This window comes from Tenrec ecaudatus, chromosome 1, assembly GCF_050624435.1.
Source record: "Tenrec ecaudatus isolate mTenEca1 chromosome 1, mTenEca1.hap1, whole genome shotgun sequence".
Taxonomy (NCBI): Eukaryota; Metazoa; Chordata; class Mammalia; order Afrosoricida; family Tenrecidae; genus Tenrec; species Tenrec ecaudatus.
Genome location: NC_134530.1, coordinates 90749562 through 90765668, shown reverse-complemented (window position 1 = coordinate 90765668; position 16107 = coordinate 90749562). Strand labels below are relative to the sequence as shown.

Below are 16107 nucleotides of genomic sequence, written 5' to 3'. Positions count from 1 at the left end.
TTATCTTACACCATCCAATGTACCCATACACCTGCAATTCTGTTATTCATTCCCCTCAAGTGGGGCTACACAGTCATTGTTGCTCTCGGTTCTCCCTTTCCCCAACTCTGCCCTCCACCTCACCACTTTTCCTGTACCCTCAGGGAATCATTACTCCTGTTACTGTGTCTGAAGGGTTTATCAGTGCTATACTGCAACCTAGATATATCACCCCTTCCATGTGGCCCTTTTGTGAGGGACTGTCCAATTAGCTTACAGTTGGGTTTTGAGGGTCAACTTTGTCTATGCTCCTTCACGTCAATTTCATTGCTTGTTTTTGAACTTCTGATACTTATTCCAATTGACACCACATGATCACACAGGGTGGTATACTTCTTGCATGTGGCCATTGTTGCTTCCCTGCTAGATGGCTCCTTATTTAGCTTCAAGCTTTTAAAACCCCAGGCACTATATCTTTTAATAGCCAGACACCGTCTTTAGGAGTCATGTTGGGACAATGAGCATCATACAATATCTCATTATTAGAACCGTTCTTGTACTGAGGTCAGATTTAACTAGAGGCCCAAAGTCCATCTGCTTCCTTGTTGTATTTACACACACACACACACACACACCTTTCTTTATATTTTATATATTTACATATATACCTATCTATATTTATACCTAACCACAATTTTTACTTTCTTATTTTTTCCTATTTTTCTTTTTCCTTTCTTCCAGCCTCACCACAATAATAAGGGGTCCTGGTAGGGTGGTGAAGGAGGAGAACTGACATCAAAGAGTTCAAGAAGAAAGACAATGTTTTGAAACAGGGTAGCCACAATTGTACAATTATGCTTGATCTAATTGAATTATGGGTTTTTACAATATCTGTAAGAGCCCATAATAAAATGATTAATTTTAAAAAGTTATTTTAAGGACAGTGCCTTAAAATCTATGCATGATAATCCGCGATCCCACGTCTTTGACAATATGCCACAAGCCAAGTACTGTGCCCACTGCTTTTCAAAGTTCTGCTCACTCCATGTCCTCAACACCCTGTAAAGATGGAGTTACTCTCATCTGCATTGTGAAGATGAGGGGAATGAGAGTCAAAGTCGCTCCAGGTCTCAAGTGGGATTCCAACTAGGTCTGTTGGTTCCAAAGTCCATGTTCTGTACTACAAGACTCATGGACCAGATGCCAGTGTTCTAAGAGGAATAACACGAATGTGGGTTTGAGTTCCAGCCAAATGACCAGTCAGCCTGCTCTTGGAGTCTTCTCACAGGCATCACGGCATCTTGACATCACAGGGCAATGGTACAGTGGGGCTACTTCATCTCCTAAAAATCACCTCCCTTCCCCACTTCCCACATCGACCACGTCAAGGTTAGTCTATAGCCATCTCAGGAGGATCCAGTGCTCAGCGGACACTGCTACAACTTGACAACCACACTCCTGAGTCTAAGGATTCTAAACCTCGCCCAGAGAAGGTCTGTTCTCTAGGTAGGCCATCAAAACACAATACTAGAGCCCACTCCCCAGCCCACTGTCCCCCCCATCCCCCACCCAAACCTTATGTTGTCTTTCTGAAATCAGTAGCATTTTTCAGTTCAGGGGTGGTGGGAGAAGAAAGACATGAAGAATGAGCAGCTTCTTTTGCTTTAATCCCAAAATACTGAATGGGAACATGTGCAAAACAAGACAGCCATGTGTACGTCACACTCTGAGGAACGAACTGACTGTAGAGAAGGCACCAGACACTGAATTGATGGATTATCGGTAAACAGTAAAGGAAGATATAGATTCACCACAGACAAAGGGACTTGCAGTGTCATTATGACGGTACAACCCGAAGGATGAAAGCTGGCCTCTGTCCCTGATGGTCGAGCTCCATCTCACATTGCAGTGCAAACAGTACCTGGTACAAAGAGCCGCATAAGGGCATGCTAACAGTGCATAAGGGCATGATAAGGAACTGACATTAGCATAAGTTCCTGGGTTCTCTTTCCTGCGTCGCCCCCATTCTTCAACAGCTGACTAGTGGAAACTCTGAATCCTAAAAGGCTGGGTGAACACACTTGGGTTTTCTGTCCATGCTCTTCAATCAGCGGGGTCCTGAAGTGGAGGGACGTACTACAGCCAGGCTGTCTTCTTAGGTGATGACCGTGGGGGCCGTGCGTCCCGTCCTTTCCTGAAGTTGGGACACCTTCAGAGCAATGGAAATCAGGGGGGCCAACATGACCTGAGGGAGACACAATGAGAAGAACCCTTCCATCACTTTCTCTACTCAGGGATCCATTGTCCCAGCCTGACCTCACTTCTGAGCTCCCAACTCTACCACCACTCTGCTCTGATGTCTCAGACTCAAAACCAAACCAAGGCCACTCTAGGTCCTGTTGTTTCTGCCTCACAGTGACCTCACAGGACAGAGCATAGCTGCCCCAGAGGGTTGCCAGGGCTGTACTTCTTTACAGGAACCGATTGCCACGGTGTTCTCGATCGGTACTCACTAAGGGGCTGAGCACGTGACCACTACGCTGCCAGGGCTCCTCAAACGCTAAACCTCCAAAGAAACATCTGCTCTCTCCCGCAATGGCCGCGCCAGCATATCCCATGTCAGTGAGCTGATTTCACAGTCCATGCGACAAAGCTAGTAAACTAGGATGCACATCCCCGTGCCTTTTAATCGTGGCGAAATTCACAGAACATACTATTAATTATCTTAAAGAGAATGATTCACTGTTCTTTAAAATGTTTTACTGACTATGCCAAGGCATTTGACTGTGGGGATCCTAACAAACTCTGGAAAGCCTTGAGAAGAATGTGAATTGAGAGCATTTCATTGTGCTCGTGCGGAAACTTACACATGGGTCGAGAGGCAGTTGTGGGAACAGAGCAAGGGACCGCTGCGTGGTTTAAAATCAGGAAAAGTGTGCACCGGGGTTGTTACCCTCTCAGGACACTTATCGTGATAACACTCATGGCCTTCCCTAAAGACACTCCTCTGTGGCAGATGCTATATTTAGCATTTTACACCTCCTGTTTCCTTAAATCCCAGCGCTCGTCTGTGTGGTGGGCACTATTCTGCCCGTTTTATCGGCAAGGGAAGCCTAATTTGGAATGACTTCCCAGGGCAGGGCTAGTCAGGGACAGGAACCGAATTTGAGATAGGTTCTCTGCCTCCAAACACCCTCCCCCCCCCCCTTAAGCCATTACGCCTGGGGGTTCCAAGTGAGTTTCACAGGATTTTAATCAGGTGTGAAGTGAAAAAATCTTTGCAGGGAAACAGCAGGTGCTTTGCTGTAAGTCTCCGCAGAGTCTTTAAACATGTGCTACGTGTTACGAATGTCGACTGGTTCTTTTTTGAATGATGGATCACGTCGCTGACATCAGACGGAACTTGGCTGGAAGCAGAGATGATCAGAAAGATGTTTACCTGTGTTTCACTGACTAGACAAAGACATTCATCTGTGGATCATAACAAACCATGGACAGCAATGAGAAGAAGGGGCATTCCAGAACACGTCTTGAGCTCATGTAGAACCTGTATGTGGACCAAGAGGTCGTCGTTCCGGTACAACAGGGTCGTTCCGGTACAACAGGCTGGTGCCGTGTGGCTTAAAATCAGGAGAGGTGTGTGTCAGGGCTGTACCCTCTCACCATGCTTCTCCCCGCCCTGTGCCAAGCAAACAAAGAACTCAGCAGCAGGGTTGGAGGAAGACTCGTTAACAACCTGCAATATGCAGATGGCACCGGCTTGCTTGCTGAGCGCAAAGAGAAGTTGGCAGTTGGAGTCCACTCAGAGAAGCTGGAGAGAAAAGCTGGGTGATCTACTTCCCAGTATTTTCTAATTGAAAAAACAGTCAAGCACTGCAAACTCTGGGGAGAACAGTTCTGGTCTGACACACATGGAGTCACCTGAGCTCAGCATGAATTTGATGATGGCAATGGATTAGGTTTTTTTGTGCATTTGTTATTTGTGAATTGCCAAGAAGGGGCTAGTGTGACATCCAACATTTCCTTAACACTTTCTCTTGGGCCATAAAACTGGTTCAGGAGCATCTTCCAAGAGACGTGTTGTGAGGATATAGCTTGGAAGGCTCTCTCCCTGTGTCTTTGCCCTCCCCTTGTCTCCTCCAATTTGCTGGCTGTTCTCTGAATTCTAAAGAGTCCTTGAATGGGGACAAAGGACTCTCCCCTGGGTTGCAAGTCCTTCAGTTTTTCAGGGGGAATTTCTCTCCCCTACTACCAAGTCTACACCAGAGGGCCCGTGATCAGGCCAAAACAGCAAATCCTGAATCGGCCACCAGTCAGGGGTGTGAACTTATCCACTCTTTAACCTTGCTCTGCCTCGGGTTCCTCACATGTATGTAGTAGGGATAATAGATTTTACCTTCTTTGGGGATGAAGTTGGTATATTCAGGTAAGGGGCTTACCTGGCAAATGGCTTGGCAAACAGAAAACCTCAGCTATTTGTTAGTTCTATGTTGTTCTGAAGTCTTGAAAGAGATATGGGAGAAGGTGAGGGTAGTGGATGCAAGTCTGATGCCAGGAGTCAGGGATTGCTCCACCTGGGTTCAATGGACTCACAATCAGTCCTTCTGCATCCTCCAGGTCTTGGGCATTACCTGAGGGTCCTGGTAGATCTTGGTGAGGTCCTTCTCATAGCTGTCGATGTATAGTCGGATGGTTGCCCCTGCACTGCCAGTCCCACTCAGTCGAAAGATGATTCGAGAACCGTCTGCAAAGATGAGCCGCAAGCCCTGGAGAAGATAAGGAGAGACCTTTCCCACAGGCTGCAGGGAGCCAGAAAGCTGGCAAATCACAAGAGGTCTGTCTGAAGACCTAATTCCATCCATACTGGATCAATCGCAGGATTAGATCCTTGATAAAAGGCAGCAATTGAGCCTCGTGAATCTGCCTTTTGTCAACCTGGCACTGCATCCAGATAATGGAGACTTAGCTAAGTTGGGAGGAGCATTCCCAGGGTCAGGTGGGAGACCCGATCCCTGTGATGTTCTTTGGCACGAGCCTTTCCCTCCCCTCCTCACTTTTCTGTGATTTATGGACTCGCCATTTCTGCTTGAAGCACAATAAACTCATAAGCAATGCCTCGAGATGCAGAAACTCCATTTTCAGATCAGGAGAGTAACGGAGGGTGCCCATCAGTACCTTCCAGCTCAGGAGGCCCACGACAGAATGGACTGGAATCAAAGCAGAAGCGAGTGCAGGTAGACAGGAGAGAGAACTGTTTGTGAAGCAACGATCACTTCACAAAGAGAACAGGTGACCCCAGGTCTCACAGGGCAGGCACAAACTACTTTCCATCTATGAACTGTGGCTCGCGGTCCATCTCCCACCAACGGCTGATGACTAAAGGGGCCTCACAGGGTGAAACTACGGAACTCAAATAACTGGTGAGCAGGAAAGGCACGACTCCCCATCTGGTGCTCGTCGCTGAACTCTACCCAGTCAATAACTAGCTGGGAAAGCCGGTGACCTCCCTGCGTCTTGAATCCCTCATCTGTAAATCTCTAAAAGGAGAGGCATGTACTAGACTTGAGATCTAGTGCCGTCGATCTCACAGCCTCCACCGCTATACCTCTTGATGACTGAACATAAAGAAATGGGTCTTATTGAGCAGACCTTTCTACTATGAAAATTCTCTAGTTTAGGTCTTTAACCCAAGGGTCTTTCAAAGGATTCCTACGGAATCCCCCTCCTCTCTTTCTTCCTTTCACCTACCCACCCATCCATCCACCCACAAATACTTACTGAGTGCCTTTGGCACATTGGGCACTATCCCGAAGTTTTCCTGAGGAACAAAAAGGAGATCTTGCCCTTGATTTGCCAAAGTTCAGCAGGAAAAACAGTGCTTGAGTGGTGAGTGCTTCCATTGGAATGAGCACAGAATACCATATGAATACATAAGAGGGGCAACTAGTCCAGGCTTGTCTGGGGGACGGGTGGGGGGGAAGATGTCTACGCAGAGCTGTCAGAACTGCCATGGGGAACTTAGCCAGCACAGGGCGGGTGCGCCCGGAGAGGAAAGCATGCGCTTCGTGTCCATCAAATTTGATGCCAGAAGTGAGAGCATGCGGCCTGGTCAAGGGTCTCCTAATGGCTCCAAATGGGTGTGGGTAAGGGCAAGAGGAGAGCATGGAGAGAGCAGGCGGGAGGGGTATGTCGAGGTCAGATTCTGATGGCCATCACCACACGCACCACAGTTGGGAGGGTTTGCTTATTCAGCTCTGTATGCCCCATTTCTAGCACAGAACCAAGTACAGTGGGCGTTCAAACAACAGGCACTACACTTTCACACAAATTATATGCACAGTATACACTTTTATCAAGCATGCCTCCTCACCCCTCCAGGCATTTTCATAAGTACACTATGCTACTTGTTTCCCCTCTTTCCATGTTGAATTCTAGCTCTAGAAGAAATCCCCAAAGAACTTGCACAGCCAGTTTTCCCTCGTTTGAGTTTCATGATGTGTAAAATCGAAACAAGTATTATTATTTGCCTTTTTCCAATGAGGAAACTGAAGCTTAGTGAAGAGTCTTGCTCAAGGTCACAGGGAATCCAGACAGAATCCAGATTGTCTGGTGGCTAATCCAGGGCCCTTTCCTCAACCCTAACTTCCCAAATCCTATGCCCACCTGCCTTTATTAATTCCCTCACTGATAGCACCCACGGTCCTCAGGTGAGCAGAGGGTTCTGGAAATGCAGTGTCTTGCTCTGCACTGCTCTTGTAAATTGTATTGCAATAAGAGTCAACATGCCAAAACTTATGAGTGGCTTATCTGTCTTGCCCTCATTTTAGAGAGACTGTCAACAGAATCTCTACAGCACTGTCGCTCTCCCTTCTGGCTCTCTGATACAATCTCCCGAGGGAAAAGGAGGGGCTGCCGCATCAAGCAGATGCTCTCTTTTGCCGTTTAGATCCCGGAGCTCTTTTCTGCACAGACATGTGATACTCCATTTTACACTACATATGTCACACGGTACACCATGTCTTCCACAGGATCGCATACAGTTCTGGAGGTGTTAAAATCCCTCTGGCGTTGAGGCTCATAATTCCAGAATGAGGGCGTAGGGAATTGCACTACTTGTACCTGAGTGAGTCATACGGGACTCCGTAGAAGGGCAGTTGAGAACAGCTCCCCTAGGGACATAAGTCCGAAAAGGGTCTTTCAGCCATCAGAGATGAAGCCCTTTCTCAGGCCTCGCTCCCATATACACATCCATTCATCCTTTCTTACCTGATTTCTGGAAATGCTTCCATCCACTGGGTCGCTGTATTCAAAGTTATCTGCTTTCTCCACCGTGTAAACTTTGTCACCCACGGAAAACTGTTCCCCCACAAAAGAGCGGTCGGACATCCGGGCCTCCAAGTCTTTCATCATTTTGTTGGCGCCCTCGGCTTCCACCTCCTCGTAGTCGTACCTGGAAGAAGCCACCAAGTTGAGGCCACGGTCTGAATTCACATCTTACAAAGGTATGTCAACCCCCAACTTCAGAAGAAGCTGGAAAATAAATGAATGGCCTTTTCGGTCCGGGGACAGATCAGGACAGAAATGGAAAAAACAAATCCTCAAAGTCAATTCTGACTCATGGCGATCTGACAGCACAGAGGAGCTGCCCCTGTGGCTTTCTGAGACTACCTTTTGATGGACTACCAAGTCTCATCTTCCTCCCTCGGAGGGGCTGGTGGTTTCGACCTGCTGACCTCGCTGACCTGGTTGCTAGCAGCCCACCAGGGAAGGAAGAGCTGAAAAATCACTAGCGTGGAGTCCAGGGGAAGTGAAGAGCGTCTGAGTAAGCAGAACCACCCCCCCCCGCCCCATTTTGACTTCTCTGTGGGATAAAAGCCCTAAGGAGCTTCACAGGCTTTTGAGAGACACTATCTAATAGTGAATCCCACCTCCTGAGGAGCGAGCATGGAAAGCACCACTATCTCTAGAGAGCTCCACATAAACATGTAAGCGACCTGCCTCTCTTCCAAAAAGGCCCCGGAGCCCTTTGCAGTGACGGCTGGGGCTGCTCCCCGCGGTGGGACCTGACTGAGGCTGCTGGGAAGTTGGCCTGGGAGAGTAACGACCTCCATAGGAGCTTTGGAAAACCAGGCCAGGTTTTCACTGAGCAGATGAGGGGGCCGAAGCCTAACTCGTTACATCTGCAGTGTCTCCATCATTTCAGTGAGAGTGAACTCTGGTCATGAGCTATGGATTCACCCCAACAAGCAAGATCTCCTGAGAAAGAGCCAAGCAGGGGCTGGGGGCTCCGGGGGTGGGGGGAGGGGTACGCATCACAAATTAATCCTACAAATATATTTTTTCCCTTGAAGAATTCTCTTGATTTCTTTCTTACGAGGTTAAATACCCTCACAAGTGGCTTTTCATGCACACCCTCCCAAGTGAGTTATTTTATTTTTTTAAGAGGCTCAAGATAGCAGAGTCTATATTTATTTGCAATCATGAAACAAATATGATATGTGCAAGATGACACCTCTGAGACATGAGAAATACCAAGAATGAAGGCCGGCCTCTTCTGGCTCCAGGATTCTATGCATCAAGGACAAAACAGTCCCCTTAATCTTGATGTCAGCTCTTTTCCACCCAAGTTAAAATGATAAACAGCAAGAAATTACAACCAGGTGTTGGCACCGTACATCCGTGACCTTTGGGCGTTCCCAAGAAGTGCTCTTATAAGTCCTAGGCACAGAGGGCTTAATGGACAGACTCCGGGCTTCGGAATCACCATGACACACACCAGCCACTCTCGGTCACTAACTACGCGACTATGGGCAGGTCGCGTCAACTCCCAGAATGCCAGTTGCTTCATCAGTACCTGTTTTAAAATAATCATGCAAAGGGGCATTTGTTCAATAAGTAGAGGATTCCCTGGAGTCTTAACTAGTCATGAAGGCCGGGCTTTAAGGGCTTCATCTGCCATACTTGTTTAGCAGTTATATTTGAAACTGATAGACGTATTTAAATGGTTTTCAAATGGAAACGTCATTTCAAGAATGAGCCTTTGAACAACCTGTCTGAGCCTACTCCATTTGGGTTCTACCACTCATTTAGTTACCGAGTCAGTTGTCAATTCGGAAAATATTGACTATGAGTTAGGCCTTGGACGAGACCATGGAGAGCAAACCCAGGCGTGGCCCTGCTTTTGTGATACACTCAAAGAGCATCCGTGACTGCTGCTCTCAGTTACACGGGTTTTCCAGCTCGTCAACAACAGAGGTGCTTGCCTGGTGCCCAGGCCTCCTGTATGGTCCCTGTCCTTGTTGTTAGCTGTCATTGAGTTGGCCCTGACGCACAGCCAGCCCAGGCACAATGCAAATTGCACATGGCTGGGGTTTTTTTGCCCATCGGCCTTTTTTCTCTCAGCCCAGAAACCTGTTCAGCATAATGGTGGCTGCAAAACGAGGTTGATGGACTGGGATTTGAACCCAACATGGACAAGGTGAGGCCCCTACCACTGAATATGTTAAACTAATTTTTTAAGCCTCAATATTTCTTTCTGGCTGACATAAAAGTTGACTGAACCCCATCCAGAATTAATTTAAGAAGCTGTGACTGGCAGAGGTTGGAAAAATTCGGGTTTCATGACCACTTAGGACATTCTCCCTGCCAAATTTCCCATCCTACCTGGCACCCAGCCAGGCTGCGACTCACCTGGTAAAAAAATTCCGGCCATACTTCTGCCAGTGGTCTTTCAGGATGTCCTCCACACTCTGCTTGCGGGTGGCGAGGATGGACAGCCAGGCAAGGACAGCCCAGAGCCCGTCTTTCTCACGGATGTGGTCAGAACCTGGCGAGGAAAGCAAGTAGCTGTGGTCAACACAATGTCTCCAACACACTTATAAGTAAGTCCAATAAAATGAAATAAAAATAAACCCATTGCTGTCAAGTTAATTCAGACTCATCACAACTACAGGAGAGAGTAGAACTGCTCCCACAGAATTTCCAAGGCTGGAACCTTTATGGAGGGAAAAAGATGAAGCTTTGTATTCTTGTAAAGAGTTACAGTCTTGGAAACACACAGGTGCAGGTGTCCCTGTCCCAGAGAATCACAGAGTCGGAATCCACTCAATGGCAGTGAGGAGGAGAATCTTCATGGCAGCCGACTGCCACGTCTTTCTCCTGCAGATCTTTCTCCACCAAGCTTATCCACAAAAAACAACAACAACAAACACTTCAATATTAAAAGGCCAGATCTCAAAAGAAAAACAGGCCCAAAGGATAGTCAACACAAATTGATAATCAATTAACAGAATCAAAAGCTGGCAATATTTTTTTAAGAAAATAAGGTTGAAACCATATGAGAACAGCTATTTGCTGGTTACATTGTCGGCTTGTAGTAAATCTGTTCTTTCAGCCCCACTTCACCCTTTTAGACCCAGCTCCAATGTCCTCACCTCTCTGCAAGACTAGCTCCCTGCTTCTCCAAACAATTGAGAGCTTCTTTCTCTTTTCCTGCAGCAAGCAACCTGCCCATGACCTGTGGTGTGGCTCCAGTCTCCTGCAGCCTGCACCACTGGATCCTCAATCTGTCTCCCAACCAACCATCAGCCTCTTGAGGGCAGAGACACTCACTTAATTATCCTCCTAACTAAGCCTGGTGGTTACCTAATCGTGAAAGAGTGCACAAATGAACTCGTGAATGAATCTATCCCGTTGTGTTTGAGAAAAACATTTTAACTTTTTCTTCAACAAGATACTCTCGTCAATCCGCCACTGCTTTTAGGAGCAACAACCCTTAAAGGAAGCGGGCACAACCGGAAAACTGGGGCGACACTTTTAGCATTTTATGACAAATTCTGGAAGTGTTTTCTTTTTCCCTTACTGCATTTTAAGGAATAAAAAGTTAGCTTTCTCCCTCTTACAGCTTTTGCAAATGATGACATGTTTTGGCAACAGTTCATCCTGAGAAACAAGAATTTGGCAGCATCCCCAATATATGGAGAATCCGCGGCAGCACTATACAGCTTGGAATTATTTGTCTGTGATCCTCTGGGCTTTCTTCTCCCTTCCTTCTTGCCTTTTTCCCCTTTCTTTCTTTAAGGCTAGGCCAAAGCAAAGTATACAGGGTAGTGTTCATCTATGCATTTCCTACTCTGCATGAAGGATCTAGCCTTTTCTTTTCTGTGGAAATGAAAACAAATTTAAAAATCTGACCAACATACTTGGATAAAGCTAAATCACTCACCCAAATCGTATAAGGCAAATTCATACCCTGAGTAACATACACAAATATCCTAGTGCATTTGCAAGATCACTAGTGGCTTCAGAAATTCTGATTAATACCATTCCTCTATCTATTCTTGTAAAGAGCTACAATCTTGGAAACTCATGGGGGTCGGTTCTCCCCATCCTATAGGGTGGATATGAGTAAGCACTGACTCAACAGCATTGAGTTTGGAGTTTGTTTTTTTAATCACATGGTATGCGTCAAGACTCTAAGTGGTTAAGATTAATATTCAAAACTGTTGGGCAAATTTCCTATCATTCTGTGTTCTTTCTGATGATCAGTAATGTATTTCCTGTGGGCAAAAGGCAATGGTGTGCAGGTGTTTTAAAGCTACCATTTTGGCAGATGTGCTTCCATGGAGAGTGCTTCAGAGTTAATTTATCTGAGCCTCAGTTTCTTTAACTGTAAAATAGGGATAAAATCACATATTTGATACAGTTGTGAGAATTTACTGTGGTTAAGGAGAAGTATTTTATAAATTCCTATGTACTATATAAATGCTAGAGCCTTGGGGTGCTGTGGTTTAGGTGATGGGCTTCCAGGAAAAGGTTGGCAGTTCAAACCCACCGGCTGCTCCTATAAGGATGCATGGTCTTGGCAAGCCTAGAGAGGACTGCTATGAGACAAAATCAACGCATGTGGTTGGTCTTGGTTTGGAAGTTATAGAACCACAAAAGACCATGATCTTAAAAGTTTTAAAATAATGCTCCCTAACCGTACATATTGGGAAGGAACCGGCAAGAATGTAGCCCGTGAGGCTCTTTTCATTGTAGAACAGAATCACAGCTGTTGCTTTTTCTATCCGTCGTCCGTCTCTGGGAGGGAGAAGAGGCTTTCTACTCCTATAAACGTTACCTTCTTGGAAACTCTGAGAGGGCAGTTCCACCCTATCCTATAAGGTCACCGTGAGTCCCATCAACCTGAGAGCTGTCAGTTTATTTTGTATTTTTTGCTTCCTTTTCGAAACTTCCCATAACTAACATGGATCATTTCCCCTTTCTTCAAGAAAAGGCAAAGGCAGTAAGACGAGTAAGCGGTGAGGAATGCGAGAGCGCAGTCAGCAAGGAGCAGAGGGCCCAGCTGACACAGAGGCAGCGGCGGGCTTTGCCCTGGGTCTCTTCAGACTTGCCCGGCCCGGGGACCATCTGAGTACATGCAAATTCCGCCCTTTCAGCATCTTCAAACACCTGTCACTTCACTTTGGCCTCATCAGCACCTTGTGATAAGTACAAACTCGGCTCAGCCAGGGCACATTCTGGGTCTCCGCCAAGAAAAATGTCAGCCCTTGCTGAGGGAGTGAAGAGCTAGCAGCTTAGGGATTGAGTTGCAGTTACTAGTAGGAGCACCTCAGGAGATGCCCTGGCTCCTGCCCCTGCCTGGTGGCCATGAGGTTGGGACATGGAAGCTCAACACACCAACAGAGAGTGCTCTATACACATGCGTGTCTGCTGCCTGTCTCTGACGCGCTGTCCCCCTGTTCTCCAGACCCTCACACATGCTGTTCTTTCTGTCTGGAAATTTCCACCCCACACATTAGCCTTCTTTGTCTCTCTTTTCTAGGTCCTAGTACAGCACCCTGTACTTAACCCCTATTCTATCATTACGTGTCTGACCCCACCCAAAACTCTGAGTTGTATTCCAAGCCTGTGCCTGGCACACAGCCAGTTTTCAATACGAGTTTTTCCCCAAAGCATGGCCAGGACCCCAGCTGCCTGGCAGGGTGACTCGGCAGACCTGCTCTTTCTACAGCCCTGCTCTCCGTGCCTTCCTGGCACGGGTGACGGCTTCAGTGTGAACCGAAGGGTGAGCTCCACGGGAATCCTTTTCAGACTACTCCAGCTCTGCCGTGGCTCCCTCTGGGGCTCCGCCAGATATCCACTTAGCAACCACTCCGGCATTGCTCTGAGACTGTTTCCTTCCCATCAGGTGCCTGTAGAGGAAGGGCGTGGGTGCCCGATGGGACAGGAGCTGTGTCCTTCATATACACTCTACTTTATCTTCAACAGAACGGACCAGTGACTATCGTGTTCCAAATAGGTAGGCAAATATGGAGAAGAAGAAGATAGATCCTTTGTCCTCATAACTGAGCACATGTATATGAAGGGGCTTTGAAAGGTTTGTGAAAAAACAGAATGTAAAGATAATGGAACTTCAAACCTTTGTGGAGCAGGCCAATCCACACAATGGAAGGATCTTTGATAAAATAAAAGCAAATGGTCAAGTATTGATGCTATGCTTCAAGCCTCCTGTGTGATGTTTTATCACAAAACAAACAACAACAAAACAGACTCCAGGCAATATGGCACATGTAGCTCAAGAAACTAAGTAAAATTATCTCAAAAATAATGACATCAGATCCCAGAAAATCAAGCAGAGAGGTGAATAAACAGGCTGAGCACCAACAGGAAGGATAGTCAGAATGAAGTCAGTGGAAAAACAGACGGTTAGCGCCACCGTGGCCAGGGTTCCAGCATGGAGCCACATCCCCTTCGGGGACTGCATCAAACCACAATCCCAACAACCCGGAGTGAGGAACCTGGGAGACAACAACAAAGAGAGTGCAGCTGGTAGCAGATATGGTAAGCAAACAACCTCGGGGAAAATGACAAGGTGGGCAGTATGCGGCCAGGTAGAGGGCACGCACGCCTCAGTGAGGGAGAGTGCCGGAGTGTTTGGCTCTGAAGCCAGGGAGCCACAGGGAAGTGCCTGTAGAGCAAATGAAACAGACTAGCTCCTGCGAGCCTTAGAGAAGCAGAGCATGTGGACAGGGGGTGCACATTGCAGGGGAGTTGAGTAGGAGAACACAGGGGTGGATGAACACTCCAGGCCTGTATTGAATGCAAGCAGGAAGGGAGCTATGATTTAGTGCAGATACTGCTTGTAAGAGGAGGAACCTGGCTTCTTATCCAGGAGCCACACAGTGAAATGTCAACCCAAAAAATAACAACTAGCGTATTCCTCACCCCAAAACAACTGGTCCAAAGTTAGCCGTCACCCTGCCTGCCATCTGCATGACCATGTGCCCTGAGACAGTTGGGTGGAGCCAGGATGTGTGCAAGACTGATCATACCCACCATACCCTACTCAAGGTTCAAGAAGTCCCATCTGAATGGCACAAGCCTAGTCACACTCACCACCACCCCCGAAGTTCAGGAGACCCAAGCCCGCTTCACTATCCCTGAGCAGTTCCACCCAGCAATCACAAAAGTGGGCTCCTGCCACTACCAAGCTGGCAACCAGAGCTGCATGACTCCCTGCCCTGGGCCCCTCCAGCCATCTTGCCCAGCAACCAGAAGTATAGGTTCTCATATCACCTACTGGTGACAGGAGACCAGTGTACTTTCACTTTGACCACCTGGAAGCCAGCGGTGTGCACACACAGCACCAACCCAGGGACCAGCATGAATGTTCCCTGCTCTCACATGTCAGTGACTAGCAGGACAGATCGTCTCATCAGCAATGCCGGTCCCGTCTGGACACATGCTATCTTACGTACAGGATGCTTAGAGAGAGATCAAGGGAAGCAGTCATCTGCCCTGCAAACCATCACCTAATTGACAATAAAACATTCAGGGAAAAATGAAAAAAGGGAAGCGCCGACAAAACTCTGGAAGAAATCTGAAAAACAATACAAGAAGAAAATGACAAGATAAAGAGACAATTAGAAAGCACAAAAAAACAGAAGCTAAAAATCTAGAAAATTAGGACTAAAAGAACAGGACTATATAACTAAATGGAAGGGCATCGAGGTAGAATTAAATTGATAGAAGAAAAAAAATCAGTGAAATAGAGGTCAAATCTTTTATGTTAATTTGTTTTAAAGAATTAAGAAAAATGAATAAAGCTAGAGAGCTATATGGAACCGAGTCAGGAGAAATGAATTACAAGTAATAGGTATTCCAGAACAGAAAGAGTGGAGAGAATATAGGACTGAAGATTTACTGGCACTAAACTTCATTAAATACCATAAAAGACAAAAAGGTTTCCATCCAAAAAGTTCAATGAACCTCACAAAGATAGACTTCCAAGAAAGTCATTAAGACACATCATAATCAAACTTTCCAAAACAAAAGACAAAACATTCTGAAAGCAGCCCTTAAAAAACGAAATCTCAGCAAAAAAGGGGGCACCAATACGACTAAGCTTTCATTTACTGGCAGAAACCACTAAGCGAGAAGGCAACAGCATGACATATATAAAACACCGAGAGAAGAATTGCCAACCAAGAATTAGTTACCCACATGACTGTTCTTCAAATACAATGGTGAAACTATAACATGCCCAGATAAACCAAAGTAAAGTAATTCTGTAAAATCCAAACCAACCTCACAGAAATATTAAATGGAGTACTTCAGACAAAGAACCAGCAATATCAGACAACAACCTGAGATGAAGACACCTAACACCAGGACCCACATATCAGCCCAGATAAAGAATTCCTGAAAGTTAAGTAAAGCTTCAAAACAAAAAACAAAGAACCAGAGATGTCAATCTATAGATGACAGCTTCAAAATAGGAAGAGAAATTTAAGAGTGTAGTTATAGAACTTCCATATGGGGAGGAGTCAAAGAGATAACAAGATATAACATGTTGTTCTATACATATGATAAAGGTAAATTTCAGGGTAACTGCCAAGAAAAATTAATAATTCTACTCACCAAAACAAAGAGAAGCGAAGATGATTTAGAATACAAAATTAACAACAAAGGATATGAAAAGAAAATTCATACACAAAAATACTCAGCACAGAAAATTAAATGATAGGAAGGAATTAACACACACTCACACAAAACGACAGTAATAAATTCACATCTCTTGATAATCACATTGAATGTAAATTATTGATTGATTTAGAAAATGGA

The 16107-nt window shown here is 46.1% G+C and overlaps 1 protein-coding gene across 1 annotated transcript in view; it reads right to left on the bottom strand.

The window, feature by feature from the left end:
• Positions 1 to 1625: 1625 nt before the first annotated feature.
• The window catches only part of PGM1 (phosphoglucomutase 1), a 74938-nt gene continuing 60456 nt past the window's right edge, over positions 1626 to 16107 (bottom strand). Inside the window, exons 8-11 of the mRNA XM_075557134.1 lie at positions 9670 to 9805; positions 7246 to 7429; positions 4611 to 4745; positions 1626 to 2224 (exon numbers count right to left, since the gene is read on the bottom strand). Coding sequence (XP_075413249.1) covers positions 2135 to 2224; positions 4611 to 4745; positions 7246 to 7429; positions 9670 to 9805 — 545 coding nt within the window. The 3' untranslated portion in view covers positions 1626 to 2134. The remainder of the gene's footprint in view (positions 2225 to 4610; positions 4746 to 7245; positions 7430 to 9669; positions 9806 to 16107) is intronic.